General features: G+C 39.3%; 1 protein-coding gene across 1 annotated transcript; it reads left to right on the top strand.

Annotated features, from left to right (window-relative positions):
* The first annotated feature begins 212 nt into the window (after positions 1 to 212).
* On the top strand, positions 213 to 26694 carry LOC125239385 (zinc finger protein 878-like). The gene is made up of 10 exons (XM_048146953.1): positions 213 to 729; positions 2946 to 3080; positions 9779 to 9906; positions 11895 to 11969; positions 14115 to 14244; positions 21736 to 21930; positions 22338 to 22505; positions 22624 to 22722; positions 23308 to 23406; positions 25855 to 26694. Exons 1-10 carry the CDS (start codon positions 265 to 267, stop codon positions 26002 to 26004), a joined length of 1644 nt encoding a protein of 547 aa, XP_048002910.1. The 5' UTR covers positions 213 to 264; the 3' UTR covers positions 26005 to 26694.

Here is a 26694-nt window from a genome sequence, read left to right as displayed (position 1 = left end):
TCCCTACTTTTGTAACAAAATTTTATTTGTTTCTAGTTGACTACAGACTTTGTTCGAGCCATCGACCGCTCAGCTAACCGACTGGTCGACCTCACTACAACACGTGTCCTAACAGTCAAAATAGACGAAGTCACGCCACTTAAAAAACAATCTGCAACAACTAGTGTAGCAGAAAAAGAATTGAAAAATACAAATAGCTTTACCGAAAGTGAGATTAATATAAAAGATGAACTTACTGATGTTATCACAAATGAAACTGATAACATGTATATAGATGTTGAGTATCTTGATGACTTTCAAGATATTTATGACGATACATCAGTTAAAATCGAAGCAGACATAACTGAGAGTGATGTAGTACAAATAGTTTCGATTGATAAAATTTGTAAAGCAGGAAAAAGAAAAGTTGAAACATGTAAGGAAATCAAAACGAAAAGAAATAAGGATAGAGTAGATGCAGAACTTGAAAGTGTAGCTGACAATGTAAGTGAAAATGATTTTGAAAAAGTTACAACAGATGATACGAGTACTAAGGCAGAGAAGAGAAATGTAAATACGTCAAAAGTTAAAAAACAGAGAAAGAGCATGAATCGTGCAGAAGATAAAGAAATAAGGGGAGTGAGAAGAGGGAAGATGGTTTACAGATCTGCGGAGAACGATTACTTGCCGACGGTGAACTTCGAAGAATTGAAGAAGACATGTAATGTTGATGTTGAAATATTAACTCATGTAAGGATATACCTTTTATAAATTAACTAGCTTTTGCCCGCGGCTTCGCTCGCGTTAAATTCGAAAATTGCGCGAACTGCTCCATGCAAATTTCCACTACCCATTTTAGGGAAGTGGGGGGTTAGTAAGAAACAAAATGTAGCCTATGTCACTCTCCATCCCTTCAACTATCTCTACTTAAAAAATCACGTCAATTTGTCGCACCGTTTTGCCGTGAAAGACGGACAAACAAACATACACACACACTTTCCCATTTTATTAGTATGGATATTAGAGTACAGTAGGGCAACCTTCACTGCAGGTAATTTCAACTTTTCGAAATATAAACTTAATAAAAAGTCATATACAAAGAAAATATGATCACGGCCTCCAAATGTCCAAAGCTGGGTTCGAACCAGCGTCCTCGCGAGCTTCAGGCTTAACACTTTTGAACCTCAATTTTGATAATGGGGCCGGCCTATATTCTTTGCTACAGTAATTCATTCATTGATATGTTTCAAACGGTTTACTGACGATTCGCCAAAAAACGTTTCCCAAAGTTTCACATCCCAAACTATTATTCCCAAATTATCATTTCCCAAATAAACGTTTGGCAAAACAACTTATCGCAAATTGACATTTAGCAAAACTTTTATTGGCAATTACTTGTTTCCCAAAATATTTACTTGGTCAAATTTCATTTTACCAAATATTATTTAGTCAAAGGTATTGTTAGGCAAAATTTCCATTTCCCAATATATTGTAATTAAATGGCGCACTAGAAATTTGTTTGTTGATTTTATACTTTGTGTCCAAGATTTGTGTGAAATAATGTGTATGTCGTACTTCTTTTCCTCCTGCTGCAAATGTCAAAGATGACATTTTCACTTACATGTCCGGATACATTTTATTAAAAAGAAACCTTATGTTTTCGAGACCATTATGTTCTATTAATTTTTAATTACTTTAAAAAGCCATTTCCAGTTTGCTCACTGTCAACCTAACACGCTCCTCCTCGCTTCGCTCGTCGTCGCACCTAAACTGACCCTGTCGCACACGAGTTTTCTGTTACAATACTAATAAAATTATTACATTACATTTATGCCTTGTAATATTTATTGTCAAACGTGGTTTTGCATGGTGTAATTTGTAGAAACATTTTTTGATAAAAAAATATTTGACAAAATAATTTTGTCCAGTAATTAATTTGACAAAAATAAAGTTGAGCAAACTTTTCTTGTCCAGCTAAAGCACTTGGGAATAAAACAGTAAAAAAGTTTGGGAAATTATCATTTGACAGATTTTAAGTTTGTCAAATGTTAATATGGGTTAGTTGGCAAAATTTGTTTGAGAAATGAAATTTGACAAAAAAATCTTCGGTAAATTAAATGGATCCCGTAGAAATGAAAATGCAAATGCCTAAATATTTTCGAAATTTGCGATGTGATATTTTGACCAAACATGTTTTTGAGATATAAGTTTTGCCATTAAAAACGTTTGCGAAATAAAGTTTTGTCTAAATAAAATTTGACTAAGTAAAATTGTGCCAAATGATAATTTGACTAAACAAATTCATTGCGAAACATACCTTTGCCAAACAATACTTTGGGAAATGAAACTATTGCGATATGATTATTGGGAAATGAAATTTGACGAAACGTTTTTTGGCGAAACGGCAGGACACCGTTTCAAACAAAAAAATCACGGTGTATACCCGTCTTGCCGCTACCGCTTTGTACTCATATCAGGGGCGGCTCACTCCGCGATTCTATCGCCGCGCTACAAGTACATGCCGGTGGCCGCGAGTTCGCGGCCCATTTAGTGGTGACGACCTTCTCGCGGCACAATAGAATTCAACGTCGGCTGCTCGCGTGCGGTCCGTTTGTTAATGTATAGGTAAGAATTTAGAATGGCGACATTTTGTAAACATCATAGGAGTGAGCCTTCTGTACTTGTACTATTATATATTCTGTGCTCATATTTACAGTCACATACAGGTCAGATTTCTGGCCGAAACGTCGGGAAAAAAGGTGAAATAATATAAATTAACCGCGTTCGACCTGTATGTGACTTAAAATATAAATACAATGTTTGAAACAACTAAATTTTTTAGCGATTTAAGCATTGGTCCCATAGTAAAACTTGTTCATTATGACCCCAAAAGAAACTATGCAAAGTTTGAACGGTCTTTTTTATTTCAACGTGTACACGTGTTTGATAACAATGTTTGTCGCCAGGAGGAACAGATGGCAGAGATAGCGGCTCGCCGGGACTCTGAGGATTATAGACAGTCTCAACACAAGTGCGCGCCGTGCGGCAAGATCTTCCGGTGCGAGGAGACATACAGACGTCACAGAGTCAAGCACGACAGGGTAAGTTACTACTTACTAGTATCAAAGAGGATCGAGTATAATAGAGAGTTGCTGTCGAAGTAAATATGTAATCACAGTGCAAAGACTGCCATCTCTTGAGACAGGCTTGAAACTTTTGAACCTCAGTTTTGACAATTTGGCCCATATTCTTAGCTTGATATGTTTTAAAATGTCAAATATTAATATTAGCGCCATCTAGCCGAGCGTACCCCAAAGGTGTATCGCCATCTAGCTCACCGTGCCTTTTTCTGTATTGTTTTGAGGTACGTTTTTTGACGTGATAACGTCTAATAACTCGTTACTACGGGCTGCATGCACGAAAAAGATGACGTCATTGTCCCGTTCCGCAAGGCCCGCAAGCGAGAGCGCGGCACGAACGAGAGAGAAGCGTGATCGGCTCGAGCGATCGGCTCAGTTCGGTTCGTGCTGCATCTATCTCCCTTCTACTCGATTAGCCTAGCGCAAAAGATACACGTGAACTGTTTTCGTCAAATTTAATGTTTATAAAGTGAAGTGAACATAGTGTTGTAAGTCATGTGAAGGTGGTTTATGTATGGACCATTTTAGTGTGTGGTGCCTAGGCAGAATAAAAAGATGGCTTCCAATATGAACGTGTTCTCATTTAATATGTTAAATGAAAAGAAAATTAATTATTTCAATTTATACCACGACTTTTTGACAGAACATATACCGTCTGTACCAAATCTACTAATACCCGCGCGCATCAGTCGCGGGTCGCGGGCGGTAGGACCAACAACAAATACTCACGTAGTTAAATAATAAATGTTGAAAAATGGCACTAAAGGACAGTGAACAGTTTAAAAAGTTACTTACAAGTGTATTAAAACCTTTTGAACGTAGTATCAGTGAAATAAACAAAAAACTGGATAGTTTATCTAATGAAATCAGTGAAATTAAATCGGTTATTTTCTCAAACAGTACTGAGAGCTCCTCGAGCAAAGTGGTAAACAATTACAAACTTAACTCTGCGCCCGCGCAGCCAGCTCCGGTCGCAACGAACAACACGTCAACACCTACTAGCCGTCCTGCTCCCACACTGCCTCCGACCCGTGCACAGCGATCGGCCGCCGTGAAAACGAAAGAGAGAATAGCATCTCAGGCAAAACAACCGACCCGGGCGAAGCGCACCGATCTGCCACCGAAAGATGACCCGCCACGGACAATGGTGGACGATAAAATAAATATGACCGCGGGTAACTGCTCTAACTCGTTAACGGTAATTGATTCGCTTACAGACCCAATTGACTCAGAATTAGACGACCCAGAACCGTCGATAATTACTAGTAAGCCCGCTGAAAATGTATGGGAAACAGCTCAAAGTCGTAACAGTCGTCGAAAAAATCGCAAAGCTACTGTATCGATTAAAGGAACCGCAACAGATACCTCCTTAAAAGGAGTAACGATACATAGGTATTTACATGGATGTTATTTCAGTAACGACACAACACCTGAATCCGTGATAAATCACCTAAATAGCGTTCATGGTGGTGTCGACTATACAGTAGAAAAAATACCATCCAAACGGGACAGTTATAACTCATTCAAGATAGGAATCCCCAGCGGTGTGTATGAAAAGTTTTTATCTACATCAGTTTGGCCTCTAAACATTAAAATCTCCGAATGGCAGCCGTTTCTCCGACGCAGGAGACCATGTCTCCCTCCAACACCCCCGCACCAAGTGAAAACAAATGATAAAATGCTTGACGTACTACACTTAAATATTAATAGATTGCATAATAAAACGTACAAACTAGAAAGTGAACTGCAACTTCGTGATAAGGTTGACATTCTGTGCTTGTCCGAGCACTGGCTGGATACAAAACAAATAACCTCTGTTAACATAGTCAACTTCCGTATGCGGGCCCACTACTGCCGACCGTCGAGGATGGGTGGAGGAGTCTGCATCTACGCCAGCCCCGAGATCATCACAATGGAGCGCAAAGAAATCACTAACTTGTCTGTTGAAATGCAGTTTGAAGTGTGTGCAATCGAGTGCGTTGGCCTTGACCTTATTGTTGTTTGTATATATAGACCTCCTAACGGAGATTTATCCCTATATTTATCGAAGTTAAATGAATTATTAAATTTAAATGCTATACAAAATTATAATGTTTTAATAACTGGTGACATGAATATAGACTTATTAACGAAGAATAATACGGTTAAGGATCTACTAGATATTATCAAAATAAACGGATTCAAAAGCCTTATCAATGTACCAACAAGGATAACCGAATACTCAAAAACGTGTATTGATCACGCGTATTCTAATTTAACTAAAACTAGCATTGTTAACGTATTTTGTCATGACTTGCACTTATCAGATCACTTATCTGTAAATGTAATTTTGAATATATCTACAAACAAAATACAATGTAAACAACACATTTTAAAAAGAATGTTTTCACACAGTAACAGGTTGGACTTTACACGTAGTTTAGACCTTTATGATTGGGATTGTCTATTAGCAAAAAACTGTTGCCCAGTTAAAAGGTTTGAATCTGTATTAAACGTTATAAAGCATTATTTTGAAGTACATTTCCCTATAAAAAAACAGCCTGTTAAAACAAATCGCGATGTTTGGGTTAACGAACTTGTAAAAAATAAGCGAAATAAATTACGCAGACTAAAAACTAATCTTGCACATAACCTTGATGATCACGAGTCACTTTCAGAACTTTTAAAAACAGAACCATTGTACTGGGCACTATTGAAAGAACTACGTAAGGATTATATAAATAGGCAAATTTCAAATAGTAGTGACAATATGTGTCGTAGTGTTTGGCGAGTAATTGCTGACGAAACATGCAGGAAAAACAAGACTGGGAACCGCGCAATAGACATACTGATAAGCCGGTCGGAGGGCGAGTGCGAGAGTGCGCGCGCATCTGCCGCTGCATCGCTACTGAACCAGTATTACGTTAACGCCAACGTAAACAATTTTAAACCATGCAGTGCAACTGCTTGCGAATATTTGAGTGATTATCTGGACAAAACACCTCCTACACTTGTTTTTACTGAATTCACCTTAAGTGAAATGATTGAGTCTATAAATAAAATAAAACGAAAATCTTCGAAAGACATTAACGATATGTCAACTCAAATTCTTGATTGTTTATCGCCTGTGGTTGTATCGCTCATTCTATCTTTGTTTAATGAGTGCGCAACCGCTGGTGTATACCCTGATGTTTTAAAGCTAATAAAAATACAACCGATTTACAAGGGGAAAGGTGAACAAGACGCACCCAAATCATATCGCCCGATATCCCTAGTGCCTATCATCTCAAAAGTTTTTGAACGCCTAATTAGCGTGAGACTGATGAAACACATACATTCAAATAGCTTGTTAAATAGTCAACAATATGCATACCAGCCGGGAAGGTCAACGACGGACGCTGCGCGGGACGTCGTGTCGCGAGTGCTGCGTCACCTCGAGGACGCCCGACAGGTCGCTGCCATCTTCTGCGATCTGTCGCGCGCCTTCGAGATGATTGACCACTCTCTCCTCCTAACTAAATTATCTCGGTATGGTGTAAGCGGCGTTTTTCATCAGACAATTGCATCTTTTTTAAATAACCGACAACAATGCACGTTTGTCCACAATTCCAGGTCCAACCTAGAGTCAGTAGGTGATTGTGCGGTTCCACAGGGATCAATTGCTGGTAACAACCTATTTTTGATCCTTGTTAACGACATCACGAGCGCCTGCCCTGGCTCAGAATATATAATGTTCGCTGACGATACGTGCGTCATTGTCCATGCTGATGATTTCGAAACTTTAAAAATAAAACTTAATTATGTAATGAATCAACTAGTCAAATGGTTTAAAGCTAATGGAATGATATTAAATTTGGATAAAACGAACATCGTTCACTTTCAGTTAAGAAACACAATTAAAACAAAATTAAACATAGTTCTCAATGACACCCTTATTCCTCAGGTTGATACAGTTAAATATCTCGGTTTTGAAATCGATGCCGGGCTGACATGGGGCCCCCACATCCAGTCGACTTGCGATAGACTGGCCTCTGCCTGCTACGCGCTGTCCAGGTTAGCGCCCAGTCTGACTACTGAAAATCTCAAAATGGCGTATTACGGTTATTTCCATTCGATCCTTACACAGGGTGTTGATCTTTGGGGCACTGCTGCAGACCGGGATAGGGCGTTCAGGATGCAAAAACGCGCCCTCCGTATAATCGATGGTAAACCAACTGACCACCCAGCAAAATTGTTATTTAAAAAACATAACATACTAACTTTACCTAGTATATTTGTTTTGTCGGCCTGTATGTACGTCAGAACAAATATAAATATGTATAAAACTAGTGCACCTATACATACTCACGACCTGCCCCCCCGCAGACCTCCCCTTCTACTTGTTCCGATGCGCCGGCTTGCTAAATCACGACGGTCACTTGGTGTAATCGGACCAAGGCTTTATAATTCACTTCCGTCTAAATTAAAGGACTCGAAAAGTGACTCAATTTTTAAAAAAGACCTTAAACTATTACTCATTAGTCATGCTTGCTACTCGATTGAAGAATTTATGTGTATAATAACAACCAAGGATCGTTGACCCAAAACTGCACTAAAAAAAAAAAAAGAGCAAATAATTGTGTTATATTAATGATATTTAAATTTTAATTGTGTAAATTATTGTAAATTTTGTATATTATTTTTGACTTGTAAAATGTACTTTTATGTATTCTGTACCCATTTGAACGTATTTTTGACGTGACAACGTCTAATAACTCGTTACTGAAATACTATTCTTTTTTTTATTTCCCTTCGGGGTGTACTAGAGGAGGGGAAGAAAACTGCTCAGAGTAGTAACATACAAAATTTATTTAACTCTGCACCAAATGGGCTTGCTTATTGACAACTACTTATGGCTTAGGGCCTTTTAGCTTATAACTTATCTAATTACGGGAACACAAGGTGATATTTGGTCGATTGCGCTATAGTACGGAGATGTTACAGAACTACTAGGCCGGAGAAGAGAGCGGCAACAACGTTATAAGGCTTAGCTGGTTTGAAGCGGCGAGGCGATGGTCTTCCCTCTCAGCTGGCCGGAGCTTCCAGTCACTCCGCACCTGCCAGTCGGAACCACGAGGAGCCGCAGCGCTGGGTCTGGCCCTCCAACGGCCACGCCTCTACCAAACAAATAGCTGTGTTTTCCATTACATTACTACGGGCTGCATGCACAATAGGGTTGCCTATGATTCCTATGAATTAAAACGATTTAATACTCAGATAAAATGCTATTATATTCAAGTCTTGGGTACTTTCTAGGTATATACATGTACAGTCATCCCAACATCACAAGCCTTATTGAACTTTTCCGTGGGACTTAAGCAATAGTAGATCTGTGTAATATTGTCCTATTTTATTCATGATGTTTATTTAACTAAGCATTATATATAAGCCATTCACTTTAAAAGAAGCTTAAAAAAAACTCGCGACGTAAAGTAACAATAGAAAGTGGGAACGTGAGTTCGGTAAAAAGGCGCCGCGCGCCACCCCTGATTAGGCCATGACCTCGCGGCCGCCAGCATGTACATTTGTAACGCGGCGATAGAATCGCGGAGTGAGCCGCCCCTGTCTATACTACTGTAATGTTTGACGTTATCACGTCAAACTACTGTCCGTAAGCCGACTTTACAGACAACCCAACTTTTTTTCTTAGACTTTATCTGTCTATACGAAGTTATATAGGTCTTTGGTGGCGCGTACGATTCTTAGTATGGATATGGACTCCATACTATGCAAACTGTCAATCCATACTAATATTATTAATGGGAAAGTGTGTGTGTCTGTTTGTTTGTCCGTTTTCACGGCAAAACGGAGCGATGAATTGACGTGATTTTTTAAGAGGAGATACTTGAAGGGATGGAGAGTGACATAGGCTACTTCTTGTCTCTTTCTAACGCGAGCGAAGCCGCGGGCAAAAGCTAGTACTATATAAATGACGACCGGTCTGGCGCAGTCCTTAGTGACCCTGCCTGCTGCGCCGCGGTCCCGGGTTCGAATCCCGCTAAGGGCATTTATTTGTGTGATGAGCACAGATATTTGTTCCTGAGTCATGGATGTTTTCTATGTATATAAGTATTTATATATTATATATATCGTTGTCTGAGTACCCGCAACACAAGCCTTCTTGAGCTTACCGTGGGCCTCAGTCAATCTGTGTAAGAATGTCCTATAATATTTATTTATTTATAAATTATACTTGATTCTAAGTATAGGAAACAAGCCTATTATGTATGTATGTTTTTATAACCCCCGACGCAAAAACGACGGGGTGTTATAAGTTTGACGTATCTGTCTGTCTGTGTGTCTGTCTGTGGCATCGTAGCTACCGAACGGATGAACAAATTTAGATTTTTTTTTTGTTTAAAAGCTGAGTTAGTCGGGAGTGTTCTTAGCCATGTTTCATGAAAATCGGTCCACTAAGGCACTGGTCCCACCGCGAGCTAGTAAGCTATGAGCTATCGGCTATAAAAACGAACAAAAGGTAATCACTCCCGTGTAAATAAAAGAGACACGGCGATGTTTATAGTTCCTCGCCCAGCGGTGAACTATCAATATCGCCGTGTCTCTTTTATTTGCACGGGAGTGCTTATCTTTTGTTCGTTTTTATAGCCGATAGCTCATAGCTTCAACATTTTTATTTTCAGGAAGGAGAATTCGAGTGTCCGGCGTGCAAATTTCGTTTTAAATTAAAATCCAAACTGTGGAATCATTTGGACGACACGCATCGCATAAAGTACGTGTGCCGGGAGTGCGGGTTCGTGTCCCGGACGAGGTATGTTTTTTTTAAATACTACGTCGGTGACAAGCAAGCGTACGGCCCGCCTGATAGAAAGCGGTCACCGTAACCTATGGACGCCTGCAACTCAAAGAGTGTCACATGCGCGTTGTCACCCCATTAGAAACTTGTACATTCCCTTTTCCTGTGTTAAATACACAGTAAAAAGGAGTGCACAAGTTCCAAGGAGGGTTCGGGTTGCCGACGACTCAAAGGACAATAGACGGAATAATTAAGTCAGTTCCGTAAGTCCTCTCGTCATCAGCACACTGCACCCTCGTTGAGCTCTGGCAGCCTTACTCACCACACATTCACTATATATACATACTAGCTTTTGCTCGCGTTAGAAAGAGACAAAAAGTAGCCTATGTCACTTTCCATCCCTTCAACTATCTCCAATTAAAAAAACACGACAGTTCGTCACTCCGTTTTGCCGTGAAGGACGGACAAACAAACAGACACACACAGTTTCCCATTTATAATATTAGTATGGATACAGCGTGGGGTGTGTTTAATGATTGCTATAATTTTTTTTTGATATAGTAACATTTGATATAACAATTGGTATTTGCTTAAAAAATATAATCACTCATTAGACATAATTGACATTTGGTAATTTTGGTATAGCAACAAAATATCTACTTTTATTTTGTATAATCATTATTTCGTATAACACTTATTTACAATAACCGTTATATGGTATAATTATCTATTGATATACGAGTATATGTATAACTAGCAAACAGTATAAAATATTTCATGCATTAGATTTATTCTTTTTTGATGGGATGACAGTTCTAACCTAACCTAACCTAACCTACTTTTCTGATAGCAGTAGGTACATATGTTTAAGGGCCACAGTTCTAACCTTGGTTAGTTAAGTTAAGCGGTGTACTCACAGTTCTTTTTTCCTGTTTATTATAAGCCTTTATATGTTGTGTTGTGGATACAAATAAAGTTATTTATCTATCTATCTAACCTAACCTATTTTTCTAGTAGCAGCTAGTTGTGTGTAGGGGACACAGTTCTAACCTAATCTACTTTTTAAACTGTGATTTAGAAGGAATTAGTGTTATACAATAGGCTAGTTTCCTATTCTTAAAATAAAATATTTTTCAGTAAAGATGTTGTTTTTTTTACGCACTAGTGCGAGAAGTGGTTCATTATATGCCAGGTCGAAACATCGGAGGCTCATCTGTACTGAAAAACGTCGTACGACACACGTGCGAAAAGGAAATTCGTAACTCGTGTCGATTTAAAACACTCCCTTCGGTCGTGTTTTGATTTATCGCCACTCGTTTCGAACTTCCTTTTTTACGCACTTGTATCGTAATGTACTATTATGTAGTGCACGAAATAAAGCACCAAATAATAAGAAGAAAAATACGGACAGAAGTTATTTTTAAACATAATTTCTATTTACGAGTAATAAGTCAAAGAGACTACTTACTTACTTACTTTTAAACATAATTTCTATTTTCATTCACTCCTCAGTATTTCATAGTAATTCCATATTAGCGAATCGTTTTGAAAGTTCATAAAAAGAAGCTGATTTGACTAGCAGGAAACTAGCCTATAGGCCGCTGAGCCCACAGAACTTTATTTATATAGAAGAAACAAGTTCATCTATTTTGTATAGGGGCCGAGCGTGTCAAATTTTGTACTGAAGTTGTTTCTTGCCTGTAATTTTAAATATGTCTCAGGCTCTTGATTGTTCATAATTTTTGTGTTGTTGCAATTGAATATCACGTAACGAGGCATTTTTTATGTTTTGATTGACTTCAACTTACAAAAATTGACGCCCGAAAGCTGCAAGCTGCGAGTAAAGACGGACAACTCAGTGGATTTCACTGAGTTCATTTGACACGCTAAGTAGATACGTTATGGTATATATGACATCTGTGGCTGAGCCCTACATTATTTTAAATTTGCCGCCTTTTCAGTGTCAAGATTTGGTCGACCATTTATAATATTTGTGATTGTAGAACTCAGGCGGGATTGCATCACGCGTTTCACGCCGGCAAAATATACCAATGCAAGTATTGCGACAAACAATTCAGGTAAAATATTAATTTAATAATTTACAAGTAAAGGTCACTTAGGTGAGCATTTCTTATTTTTTTTTTTGCCTTTTTTTATTTTGATTTTTTTAGGCAATTATACTCAGAATCACGAGTACTTTCAATCTCACTGGGAGGCAAAAAGTGTCTTAGAATTTTTGTTACTTTCCTCTTTTGTTACCTCACACAACATGTACGGAAAATGGTAACAAAATAAGAAAAAAATCGTATGGGGCAATTTTTTTAACTACTAGGATTGAAAAAGCTAGTGATTCTGAGTAGGAATAGCATAATTTTAAAATAATACATTTCATAAAAGTGGCAAAAAAAAACAAATGCTCAGGTTTGTTAGGTCGCCCGTGTGGTGACGGGTTAAGAATTTCACCACCCCCTTTCTTCCCGTGAGTGTCGTGGAAGTCGACTGTGGGATTTGGGTTAAATTGCGGCGTAGGCGAGAGGCTGGCAACCTGTCACTGCAATGTCACAATTTTCGTTTTCTTCCAACCCTTTAATTGCCAAGAGTTGCTCAGAGCTACACGAGCTTATTCCACCGTCCCCATTCTACCATCGAACTCTTAGACGCACGGCCGGGCTCCATCCTTACTTGGTATATATTCCGCGAATCCGCACGAAGCGCTTTGCTTCTTCTTTTCTCATGCGCACTGCCAAGGAGTGGAATTCCTTGCCGGCGTCTATATTTAAATAAAATAAATAAATAAATATTGGGGACATCATACACTAGATCAACTTAGCCCCAAACTAAGCAAAGCTAAGCGAAGATATACATACTTAAATAAATAGATAAATACATACTTATATACATAGAAAACATCCATGACTCAGGAACAAATATCTGTGTTCAGCACACAAATAAATGCCCTTACCGGGATTCGAACCCAGGACCGCGGCTTAGCAGGCAGGGTCACTACCGACTGAGCCAGACCGGTCGTTTCCGAGCTCATATAACCCGGCAACCTTCAAATCAAGAGTGAACAGGCATCTTCTGGGCGAGCTCACTCCATCGTAGGCCACGTCTTTGCCTTTGGCTAGTCTGTGGCCAAGATTATTTAAGCCCATTCATAATAATAAAAAAGTAGCACTTTAGTAGTTTCATGTGCTCTGCCTACCCCTCTATAGAAAACAGGCGTGAGTATATTTATTGTATAGGTTAGTTGATTGATTTTAAATTAAGTTTGAATATAGTCTGAAATAATAGTACATTACGATACAAGAGCGAAAAAAAGGAACTTGGAAACGAGTGGCGATAAATTAAAACACGATTACACGACCGAAGGGAGTGTTTTTAATCGACACGAGTTACGAATTTCCTTTTCGCACGTGTATCGTACGACGTTTTTCAGTACAGATGGCCCTCCGCAGTTTCGACCTGACATATAATGAACCACTTCTCGCACTAGTGCGTAAAAAAACACCATCTGTACTGAAAATGAATTCATTTTCTCCACTCTCTTCGGTCGTGTTTTAATTTATCGCCACTCGTTTCGAACTTCCTTTTTTACGCACTTGTATCGTAATGTACTATTATTTAATATATACATACATACATACATACAATCACGCCTGTATCCCATAAAGGGCCACTCTTGGCAAATAAGGGGTTGAAAGAAAACGAAACTGTGACATTGCAGTGACAGGTTGCCAGCCTCTCGCCTACGCCACAATTTACCCCATATCCCACAGTCGACTTCTACGACACCCACGGGAAGAAAGGGGGTGGTGAAATTCTTAACCCGTCACCACACGTCACTGGAATCGCAATTTACTATTATTTAATTTTTCCCCTCACTAGCTCGGAAATACGTGTTTTGTCCTTTAATACCAGCGGGTAAAAACGCATTTTATCCACTAGTGGGTAAAGTAATTTGACCTTGAATAAAGTCAAATTAACTTTAAAAAGCTTTAAAATTGATAAAAGTAGGTGAATCTAGTAATAAAGATGATTTACCACCTGTGGAACTACTGGAATCAGTAATAAACGCATTTTTTGCGTTGTAGTTTCCTCGCTATAGTGAGGGGAAAAATTTTGTGTTACACTCGGGTGCAAATGTATTTTACTTCTCGTGTGTTAAAATACAACTTTGCCCCCTTGTATAACAAATAACCATTAATTTATTTCTCCCATAGTAAATGCACGTCGTACCTCTCCCACGTCCGCATTATACATAAAACGATGCACGTGACGTGCGACATGTGTGGGGAGCCCTTTATCGGCGAGATGGGGCTCAAGATGCACAAGGCTCGCGAACATGGTGTGGTGAGTACTGAGTACACAATTACACACAATCATACTTAATAACCTGACCACAAAATTAAAATTTTGAAAAAACCCCCGACCGCGACATAGTGAACTGATTTTTATGAAACACTAGCTTTTACCCGCGGCTTCGCCCGCGTAATAAAAGTATTCTTATTGAAACGTTTACAAAAAATAAGATTTTCATTTGGATCCGTAGGTTTCTTTGTAAATACATCATCACCATTCCCTTGCCCTTTTCCCATTATTTGGGGTCGGCGCAGCAGATCATCTTCCTCCATTTCTCTCTATCAACCGTCATTTCCATACTAATACCTTTCACTCTCATATCGTTGTTCACACATTCCATCCATCTTTTTTTTGGCCTTCCACTCCCATTGTATCCATCCACTTTCATATTTACCACTCGTTTTATAACATTGCTTTCATCCCTCCGCATTACATGCCCATACCATGCTAATCTACTTCCTCTCAATTTCTCTGTCACTGGTGCTACTTTCAGGCTTCCTCTTATATACTCATTCCGAATCCTATCCAGTCTTGTCACACCACACATCCAAATACATCTGTCCGCGATTATTTCGATTAAGGTAAAGCGGGGCAATTCTCGACTGGGGGGCCATTGTAACTGATCTAGTAGTAGTAGTAGTAAAACACTTTATTGTACCAGAAAATAATACAACACACAGGAAAAAGAGCTTATTATAAGTACAAAGGCGAACTTATCCCTTTAAGGGATCTCTTCCAGTTAACCTTTGAGCAATTGAGGGAGAATTGGAGATGGTAGGCATACAGTACAAACGGCGCAGGAAACGGATTCTAGGTAATAATAAATTATAACTTACACTAACATGCAATATATACGAATAAATACATAATATACAACTATACAAATAGCAAATGACATAAATATATAATATATAAATTAAATATATATTTACATAATAAAAGCTACAACTACAAAACCGCATACATCCAATACCTTAGTCTTCATCAGAGAGCCAAAGCTTTTTTAGATTAGCCTTCAGCGACGCGACCGACTGACACTGTCGAAGAGATAAAGGCAAGGAGTTCCACAATTTAACTGCGTAGATTGTAAACGATTTATTATAGGACCTATGTTGGTGGGGCGGGATACTCAAAGTGAGATTCACACTGGAACGGAGCCGGTGCCCGCTACCGTCAGCCAAGTATTTAAATCGTTCTGAAAGATAGGGAGGGGAAGTAGGAGAAAATAAAACATTATACAGGAGAGAAACCACGTGCATGTCTCTACGGCGACGGATGGGCAGCCACTCCAGCTGGGAGCGGAAATGAGAGATGTGGTCAAATTTTCTTAAATTAAAAATGTATCTGATGCACACATTTTGCAAACGTTCGAGCTTGTCAAGTAGCTCCTCGGTAAGGTCCAAAAATGCGATATCCGCATAATCCAGAAGTGGAATCAAAAGCGACTGCGCAAGGACAACCTTTGTACGGAACGGAAGGAAGCTTTGATCTATTTGCTGTACGGTCCGGTTTTGGCTGACTGTACCTTACACATATTACTATTGTTTTTAAATAAATTCTTGCAATGATTGTAGAATTGTTACACAGCGACCACAGCGTAGGTAGTAGGTACGAATATGTATGTCAGTTTAATATGTAGTTATACGCGATTAAGTCCCGGTTTTTAAAAATAAAAATAATTAGGTACGAATATGTATGTATTTTAAATATATAAATATTTATACTGGGGAAACTTCATACAACCCACATAGCCAGTATCTCGACACTATGGTAGGTAGGGTAAAAAGTACTTCCTTGCATTATCGCTTAATTTTTTTTCCATTTTGCTTATACTTATTGCAAACGTAAACATATAAAAGGCAAGCAAAACAACGATCTTCTCACAGCACATTGAATGTAATAGTTATTAGGGATGCAGGATACTCGCCGATGCCTACTTACTAATCCCTTCCCACTGAGCCACCTGCATTTTACACTGCCTAGATATCGATTGCAGACCGATTATTCCGACCACAATCCCTATTCTTATCCCCGTTCCTATCTCTATCTTTGTCCCCGTCCCCGTCCCGTCCCTGTCGCCGTCCCTCCCCTATCCCTATCCCCGTCGCCGTCCCTCCCCTATCCCTATCCCCGTCCCCGTTCCATATTTTTATCCCTATCCCGATCCCGATCCCGATCCCGATCCCGATCCCGATCCCTATCCCTGTCCCTATCCCGATCCCGATCCCTATCCCTATCCCTATCCCTATCCCGATCCCTATCCCTATCCCTGTCCCTGTCCCTATCCCGATCCCGATCCCTATCCCTATCCCTATCCCGATCCCGATCCCGATCCCGATGCCTATCCCTATCCCTATCCCTATCCCTATCCCGATCCCGATCCCGATCCCGATCCCGATCCCTATCCCTATCCCGATCCCTATCCCTATCCCTATCCCGATCCCGATCCCGATCCCTATCCCTGTCCCTGTCCCGATCCCGATCCCTATCCCTATCCCGATCCCGATCCCGATCCCGATGCCTATCCCTATCCCTATCCCTATCCCGATCCCGATCCCTATCCCTATCCCTATCCCGATCCCGATCCCGATCCCGATGCCTATCCCTATCCCTATCCCTATCCCGATCCCGATCCCGATCCCGATCCCGATCCCTATCCCTATCCCGATCCCTATCCCTATCCCTATCCCGATCCCGATTCCGATCCCTATCCCTATCCCGATCCCGATCCCTATCCCGATCCCTATCCCTATCCCTATCCCTATCCCGATCCCTATCCCGATCCCTATCCCTATCCTTATCCCGATCCCTATCCCGATCCCGATCCCTATCCCGATCCCGATCCCTATCCCGATCCCTATCCCGATCCCTATCCCTAACCCTATCCCGTTCCTGTGCCCGTCCCTGTCCCTGTCCCTGTCCCTGTCCCTGTCCCTGGACCTGTCCCTGTCCTTGCCCCTGTCAAATTATCATGCTAGGAGGTGAACTTTGAAAAATCCTTTCTTAGTGCTCCTCTAAGGAACTTCCGTGTCAATTTGAAATCTCTTGAACCAGAAGTAAAGATAAAAACTAAAGCTATACTTATGGCTATTTTGGATATTTTAACCCCATTGCACAACAACAGGGGAGAAAATTTCTTTTCCACCTCATTAGATTTTAAAATAGTTGTATTTATCGTGATCAGCGACCCGATAAACCATAAAAACGATACACATATTGTGTTTTTGACTTTAGGGGTCAAATTTTCAAAAATCCTGAAACATGTATTTAGTCATATGTCTTTAGGAATCCTCCTGTGAAGTTTCGAATAAAATAGTCAAACTAATCTTGTTTCCCCATACAAACTTTGAACCCCCATTTCACCCTTTTAAGAGGAGAATTTTGAAAAATCCTTTCTTAGTGCTCCTCTACGCCATATAAGGAACCTGTGTGCCAAATTTGAATTCTCTAGGACCAGCGGTTTCGGCTGTGTGTTGATATGTCAATCAGTCAGTCAATATCTTCTTTTATATATTCAAACCCCATTGCACCACAACAGGGGAGAAGGTATTTCACTTCCGCCTCGTTAGATTTTAAAAACGTTGTATTTATCGTGATCAGCGACCCGATAAACCATAAAAACGATACCCATATTGATTTTTTGACTTTATCACCCCCTTTTTACCCTTTTAGGGATTACATTTTCAAAAAACCTGAAACACGTATTCAGTCATATGTCTTAAGGAATCTTCCTGTGAAGTTTCGAATAAAATAGTCAAACTAATCTTGCTTCCCCATACAAACTTTGAACCCCCATTTGACCCCCTTAGGAAGTGAATTTTGGAAAATCCTTTCTTAGTGCTCCTGAGACACTATATAAGGAACCTACTTGCCAAATTTGAAATCTCTAGGACCAGCGGTTTCGGCTGTGTATTGATATGTCAGTCAGTCAGTCAGTCAGCTTCTTCTTTTATATATTTAGATGGCTAAGAACATTCCCGACTAACTCAGCTTTCAAACAAAAAAAAACAATCGAAATCGGTTCATCCGTTCGGGAGATACGATGCCACAGACAGACACACACACACACACACAGACAGACAGAGAGAGACGTTAAACTTATAACACCCGTCGTTTTTGCGTCGGGGGTTAAAAATAACTATTCAAAAACTTGATTAAATATAACTGATATAACTATTAGTAAATAACTAATATTTAAATATTTAAAATTAGTTATTAACTAATATTCAAGGACGATTATAAAGGACCAGCAGAGTCCATACTAAATACCGTACCCCGTTGGCAGCCGTAAATCTATGTCACTAGATGTCACTAAGAGTGTCATTTGAATAAAAATGTCGTTTTTTTTTTTTAAATACGCACGCGGTAGTTCAACGGCGTTATAAGTGATACAGTGAAAAGTATATAGATGACGCTAGGGGCCCGTGTCATGTTTCAGTCCCTGTTTACAACGCAAGCCATCGTTCTTATTTTGAATTATGACAATCATGCAAAAGAGTACCATACTGTCAAATTTTCTATCTCTTTCATTTTGAGCGTGACGTCAATGATTAGTAATATTACTTTCAATATATTTAAAATTTAGATTTTAATGAGGCCATTTCGAACGGTGTTTATGATAGATATCATGTTGACAATCAATCTCCTGACCGTCTCGCTCACACCAATCCTATCCTATATTTGAACGAGTGCGACCGAAACAGTTGAGTATTATTGAAGATTTTTGAATGTCTAAAATCTTATTGGTAGTTGTCGAAAACCCGCTTTTTCCATGAAGTGTTGGCGCGACGTCAAGTGGGTGATAGGCGTACGAGCAAGTACGCGTTGGATGGTCGACTACTATGCGCAGCGGTTTTTACGCGTACTTACGGTGACACACTATCGAAAAAGGTCGTCGAGCCATAAGTACGCATACCTGCTCGTATCGTACGTTTATCACCCACTTCAGACTGCGTTTCGATCGGCGTTTAGCGACAATGATTATCAGCTCGGCTTCATGGCTTTACGAACCTTAGCTCGGACCATCGAATATGAAACTTATAAACTTCTTTATACACAAGGGTATAAAGAAGTTTATAACCAGGTGCTCCATGACACCATTGCACCAATCTGTCGCCAGCACCGCTACACTTCAACGGCCAAGTCACACAACATCCATACTAATATTATAAATGGGAAAGTGTGTGTGTCTGTTTGTTTGTCCCTTTCACGGCAAAACGGAGCGACGTATTGACGTGATTTTTTAAGTGGAGATAGTTGAAGGGATGGAAAGTGACATAGGCTACTTTTTGTCTCTTTTTATATTCCCCAACTTCCTTAGAATGGAGGATGGAAGTTTGTGGAGAGATTTTCGAATTTAACGAGAGCGAAGCCGCGGGCAAAGGCTAGTTAACTATAATAATAAAGAAATCGCAGTAAGGAACTTTATGTAGATTTCATTACTTTTTAGAGATAAACAAGCAGCTCCATCGAGACGGCTATTTTTACAGAATGTTTTTGGTGGGATATATATAGGCATAGGTATATGTACAACACTAACAAGGTATCTATTGTCTTAGTCTGTTTTCACATTATCCGATCCGATATCGGATGTCGGAAGGATTTAAATGGAAAAAATCCAAGATAGCGCCTGTAATGTATGGGGTATCAGTCCTACATCCGATATCGGATCGGATAATGTGAAAACGCATTTAGTCTCATTAATTATTACTTATGTCAGAGTTTCACTAATTATTTCCTTTTATTCATTTATTATCTCAGTTTAGGTTTATACGAGTACCAAACGAGTAGTATACGAGTAGAAAATATATTACCAAAACAATACAAACTATCATTAATTTATTATAAAAACGTAATCCAAAGTGCCACACCTGGCGGCCTAACTATCCGCGTTGTGTCCAAGACGAAACCTGACCGACGAGCTAGCAAGTCTCTCTACATGTTATCTGAAATACTGTCAAACCATTCACTGTGATTACTCAGATTATTATAAGCAAAATGATCTTCGAATGAACTTTCTGGACAATTGAGATGCATGGGCGCAGTCGAAACCAGCTTGCCCCTCCAGCCCTGTCCCGTTGAAAATCGGAAAGATTCTTTTCCTTAGCACATTTAATGTTTACAAATTGGATTCGCCTTCTGTCACCTAAACTGGTAATTTTATGTATGAGGTCATTGGTCATACAATTATTAATTTATACAGTTATTAATTCTGTATCTCTACTCGCATTGCTGCTGCGATTCTAAAATATTTAATATCCATATATTATGAATACTCAATAAATCATACAATGACATTTGTGATGTGACATGGATGTCAGATGTCACATCTGTTGGCACAATGATTGCGTTTTGTTGAACGTATTTGAGCTCAACATATAGGTTTATCACTAAGTATATTATATTAATGAACAACGAAACGGATGTGACATTTTCCTAGTCCACCAACGTCATCTAGTCATTTTTTTTGGCAATAATTAGACAACATGCGAACAAACTTAGCCAGCGAAGCGATCACAACTACGTCGAGGCCGACCAAAAAATATAATTTGTAAAAATTGTGTTTTGAGCCAATATTTTGATATTAAAATAAAGTTTTTTGATAGTTATTCATAGTATAATATAAAAACAAGTAAAAATATGTATGAAAATATGTTTTTTTCCACTCCCGGGTTACGAAACAACGCCATCTAGGTTTAAAGCAAAAACTAAGCTTTTTTCAGGGGTACGCTTTTTTGTATGGGCTATATCAGTCTAGTATTAAATGGTCCTTGCTAATATTTAAAAATTACACATCAGTAGTTTTCAAAAAGTTTGTTCCAAAATTAAGGAAAAAGTTAAATTTGTTTTTTTTTATTATTCCTATTTTGTTACCACGATTTTTTTGATGAATTGAGATTTAAATAAGTTTTATTTCGCCATTAAGGTTCTCTGGTATCTATATTTTCTCAATTATAACAATTATCCTGTATATATCTTACGAAAGTCGACTTATATTACTAAATGTTGGTAACAAAATAATTATATCAATTAAAATTTGCTCACTTGGCTATATACAATACAAACTTTTTGATCCTTGATAGGCATGGGATCGTTTGGCATCAAAAAAAAGTTTGTGAAGTGACCCTTTTCTCGCACCCTGTATGTTTTTTTTCCAAAATCTGTAAACGCCAATTTTCACAAATTTAAAATCGAAGGATGGTCTCCTGGTTTCGCGTAGCAGCACGGGATCTGGTAGCTGCCCTCACTAACCCACTATCAAAATACAACCTGAATACATAGAAAACATCGCCAGGACGGTCGTCAAATAAGTAGTAAATTAAATATATATAATTTACGCAACTATGGGAACAAATCAAATTATTTTTTAACAAATATTTTGATTTGTGTTTTTTTTAAGTAGTCACACTACTATTTACAAATAAAAAATAATAATTAAAAAATTATAAATTTAAATTAATATATATATAATTTGTTTTCCAGACGCCAAAAAAATATCGTGAATGTAAAACCTGCTCTGTAACGTTCATGAGCAACGACGCATTGAAGAGGCACCAAGAAACCGGAGCACAAAAGAACCACGCTCGGCTCAGCCCGTGCGTGCAGTGCGGGGAGAACTTCGAGAGCGCGGACGCGTTAAAACAGCACGCCGACTCGGAACATCCGACCTGCACAGAGGTTAGTAGCAGTAAACCACAAAACGGAAATATTAAAACGAAAACTAGGTTGTTAAAAGATGTTTCTTGGGCGTCATCCATATATTACGTCACAGTGTAAGGGGGGGGGGGTCATACTAAATGTGACAATCCCTGTTAAAGGGATACAAAAAAGCGTGACATAGGGGGGGGGGGGAGGGGTCCAAAAACCTGAAATTTGGTGTGACGTAATATGTGGATGATCCCTTGTGAGCAAATAAAATTTTCGACATCCATCTCAGGTATATGTGTTTGACCATACGCCTGCGAAAGCTGCTGCGTGTATTTTATTCCTTATGTGTGAAAAATGATGGAAGTAGTGACCAATATGTTTCGATTTCACATATTTTAAACACCATAATAGGTTTCATGACAGTTTTCCCTTTTTAGTGCTACTCGACATTCCTGAACGCGGAATCGTACAACGTACATGTCAAGCGCAAACACCTCGGCGAAGGCAACTCCCAGCAGGGCAAGCGGAGGACGCGCAACCATGCGGTTGGTGGCCGGCCGCAAATTAAAAATAAGTGCTGTGAGATCTGCGGGAAAATGTATAACGTGAGTTGTTATTGTTTACAACAGCTTTCTCAAGCGTATGGGTTGACCGTACGCCTGCGAAAGCTGTAGCGTGTATTTGCATCGTTTTGCTTACACGTAATTAGATTTGTTTGTGCAGAGTTTCCACATGCGAATTCACATGAGACAACACACGGGCGAGCTGCCGTTCGCGTGCGATCATTGCCCGAAGCGCTTCGGATCGAAAAGCAGCATAATGGTAAATAATACTCATCCTCCTCCTTATGTTATCCCAGGCATTCGCCGCGGCTCCTGAGAGCCTGGGGTCCGCTTTGACAGCTAATCCCAAGATTTGGCGCAGGCACCAGTTTTACGAAAGCTACTGCCATCTGGGGTCCGTTTCTCGAAAGATCAATCAATCAATATCATTTATTGCAAACCATGGTATTACATTACAGATGTTACAGTATGAAGGAGGTCGCATGGCACCCCGGTAGGGCATGGCAATATTGGCTATTTCATATTGGATACAAGCCTTTTATTACAAGTGCGCGAACTGTCAAATCGTATGGGTTGTCAATGTTGTCATGGAAACACACTTGTAATATAAGGCTTATACTTTTCGAGAAACGGGCCCCTGACCTTCCAACCCGAAGGGTAACTAGGCCTTGTTGGGATTAGTCCGGTTTCCTCACCATGTTTTCCTTCATCGAAAAGCGACTGGCAATTTGGCAAAATATCAAATGACATTTCGCACGTAAGTTCCGAAAAACTCATTAAACACTAGTTTTTTAATGCCTCTCATTGTGCACCAGTCACATAACTGTTGTTTTCGTGTCGGCAGTTCCACATGAGAGCGCACACGGGATACAAACCCTACAAGTGCGAGCACTGCGGCCTCGCCTTCTCCATTAAAAGCAACCATCAGCGGCATGTCAACGTTGTAAGTATTATACACCGTGTTTTTTTAGTTAAATTTATGGAAAAGTTCTTTATGTCGGACCTATAGTTCATTTCTCTAAGACATACAATAGGGATGACGAGTACATTAAAAAAATGCATTCTGTGTAGTCCGTTAGTCCAAAAATACTGAACACACATTTTTCGCTTTATCTAATTAATGAAAAAATACATATAGAGCATCAAATTTCCAGTGGGGGCTTGTGACGTCACTTAAGTAAAAATTGTACCTAGGCGTGACGTCACGCGAAACTACAACGCATTGTACCGTCGTAATTTGTCGTTTACGAGAAAAAAGAAAAAACATGTTTTCAAAATTTTCAGTCAGTTTATGATAGACTAAATAGTTTTTCTCATCACTCGCTCGGAAACACGTGTTTTATCCTTTAATGCTAGCGGGTATAAACGCGTTTTATCCACTAGTGGATAAAGTAATTTTACCTTGTATATAGTCCAATTTTCTGCTTTAAAATTGATAAAAGTGGATGAATCTAGTAATGAAGATGATTTACCACCCGTGGAACTACCGGAAGCAGTGACAACCGCGTTTGCGTTGTACTTTCCTCGCTATAGTGAGGGGAAAAGTTTTGTGTTACACACGGGTGCAAATGTATTTTACTTCTCGTGTGTTGAAATACAACTTTGCACCCTTGTATAACAAATAACTATTTTTTAGTCGTCTCGATTATTTTTGCAAGCTTTTATTCAACTTGCCTGGTTAGTATGTTAGTGTTCGTCAAAACGTAGGAGCTAAATCTGACCCACTTCCCGGTTTCCGATTGAGCTGAAATTTTGCACACATATGTAAATCACGTGACAATGCAATATTATGGTATCATGGAGCAGAAAGGTGGTCATAGGAACTATATGTCATGAAACGTTCGTATCCCATCGAGTAAGGGGTTTTTAGAAACGTCTCGGAGAGCAGTAGATGACTGTTGAAAGAAAGGTACAGTCGGCGATAAAAGCTTGTGCCAAAAATGACATTTTAGCAAAAAACTTTTTTGTCCCTTGTAGGGTTGTAAATAGAAAAAAAACCAAATGTTTTTTTTTTCAGAATTATGAAAAAAAAACCAAACACCATGGTTTTTTTTCTAAATATGGTTTTTTTTCAGATGAACAAATAATACGACAATAACGGTTTTTCGTGAGTAGTAACGTGTTTCAATAACAATAACGTACATTTTAATTCAATTAACATTCAGTATACAAACGTTTATTGGGGAATCCCTGATGCTGCGTGTAGCGTGGAGAGGCGGTGGTGTTGCCAACAGTAAATAGTGATAACTACCAACTAGAGATTTCGTAAATGTTACTTTTATAAGACCAGAAATGAAAGTTATTTGATTAAATTCGTTTAATAGTTAACATTAAGTCTAAAAAACCGTATAAAAGTATTAACTACTTTGCAAATTTTGAGATTTCGTACTTTAGAAAAAAAACATACTCCAGAAAAAAAAAACTGTTTTTTTTCATGTTTTTTCTCAAGCCAGAAAAAAAACCGTTTTTTTGCAACCCTAGTCCCTTGTAACACCAATAATGATCTACTGTTTCAAATCAAATAATTTATTCGTGATAAACAAGATACAACACATATAAAACAATACAAGAACATTCAAAAGACACTAGAAAAATGAATAATTAAAAAACAAAGAAAAAAAAACCCATATACCTAGTTGTTTACCACGAAATGGTCCCGCCTCAGCGTAATGCTCACCACAGGGTTAGCGCTGATCTTCCGGCGAGACCATTTGTGAGCCACGGACGCATAAGGGTCAAAAAGATTTAGTAAAAACGTCACTTCAAAGGACAATGTTATAAAAGTTAACGACTCTGGTACATTCGTATCCCGTTTTTTCTGTTTTTTTTTTATATACTACGTCGCTGGCAAACAAGCGTACGGTCCACCTGATGGAAAGCGGTCACCGTAACCTATGGACGCCTGCAACTCAAACAGTGTCACATGCGCGTTGCCACCCTATTAGACACTTGTATATTCCCTTTTGCTGCGTTAAGTACGCAGCAGAGAAGTGTCAAGAACTAAAAAAATGTTTCCCGTCATTAGAATGCTGTCTAAAAATTACCACTAGATTTTCTTAACTTTTGTAATGTCCACAGGAGAGATATAACCAATTACCCATACATTAAAATCTGTTTGACCCATAAAATTCCTGCCCCGCACAGCTAAACTGTGGAATGAATTGTCGCCTGCGGTATTTCTGGACCGATACGACCTTCAAATCTTCGAGAAAAGAGCGTGCACTCATCTTAAAGGCCGGCAACGGACCTCCAACACCTCTGGTGTTTCGGGTGTCCCTGGGCGGCGGTGATCGCTTACCATCAGGCGACCTGTCTGCTCGTTTGCCTCGTATCCCATAAAAAAAAATAAACGTGCAACACGGCCTTAACAACACAACTGTACGTTCTCTAGGTGCACCAGGGCATTCGCAAGACTGCCACGTGCCACGTGTGCGGCCACGTGTCCGCGACGCCCTCCACGCTCAAGATCCACGTGCGCGCCGTGCACTACGGCGAGCCGTGGCCTAAACGTGCTCCCAGGAAGAAGAGGACACAAAAATAAAAGATAGTTAAAGTACCTGCCCCATGTAAGGCCCAGCTTATTTATTTTAAACAACAATAAATCTATGAATAACCACAAAATTAAAATTTTGAAAAAACTTTTCGACATAGTGGACTCCCGACTAACTCAGCTTTTAAACAAAAAAAACTAAGCTTAGAATTTTAAAAGTGGAAAATGTCTGCCTTGGGTGAGACTTGAACTCACGGCCTCTGTCTCTCCTGCCTGTCCTGTCGGCCTGTGTCACGGTCTCTAGTGGCATCGATTGCAGACGTTTCTGCTAATCAGAAGTTAAAAAAAAAACTAAATCGAAATCAGTTAATCCGTTATCGCTTTCCACCAGGCGGACTGTATACTTGTTTGCCACCGACGAAGTATTAAAAAAATTCCACCTCGTCGCCAATCTATAAAACTAAAGTATCCCACTTCTGATGTCTTCGTCCAAGAAAGGAGGATTGTTATTTTTTAAATAAAACCCAATAGTAATAATGAATGTTGGTTTTTTTAAGTATGTCCTTTAATGTCTATTTTGGTGTTGGAAAATTACCGCTCTGAGTGAGTCATGATTCCAGAATATCCGGAGGAAACATCCATGAGTTTCATGACTAGAAAAAAATCCATTTGGTTTTTTTTTCTATTTACAACCCTAGTACTGAGCAAGTGGTGAGTGTTATGTATTGTATGTGTACTGAG

This window comes from Leguminivora glycinivorella, chromosome 25, assembly GCF_023078275.1.
Source record: "Leguminivora glycinivorella isolate SPB_JAAS2020 chromosome 25, LegGlyc_1.1, whole genome shotgun sequence".
NCBI classification, from domain to species: Eukaryota; Metazoa; Arthropoda; class Insecta; order Lepidoptera; family Tortricidae; genus Leguminivora; species Leguminivora glycinivorella.
This window is presented reverse-complemented; position numbering and strand designations above follow the sequence as displayed.

What these genes read in the sequence shown, in the direction of transcription:
- LOC125239385 (XM_048146953.1), top strand. Translation starts at nt 265, where the DNA reads ATGTATATAGATGTTGAGTATCTTGATGACTTTCAAGATATTTATGAC. An exon ending in TCTGCGGGAAAATGTATAAC is followed by an intron (nt 22,506 to 22,623) that starts GTGAGTTGTTAT and finishes TTGTTTGTGCAG; the next exon opens with AGTTTCCACATGCGAATTCA. An exon ending in ATCAGCGGCATGTCAACGTT is followed by an intron (nt 23,407 to 25,854) that starts GTAAGTATTATA and finishes TACGTTCTCTAG; the next exon opens with GTGCACCAGGGCATTCGCAA.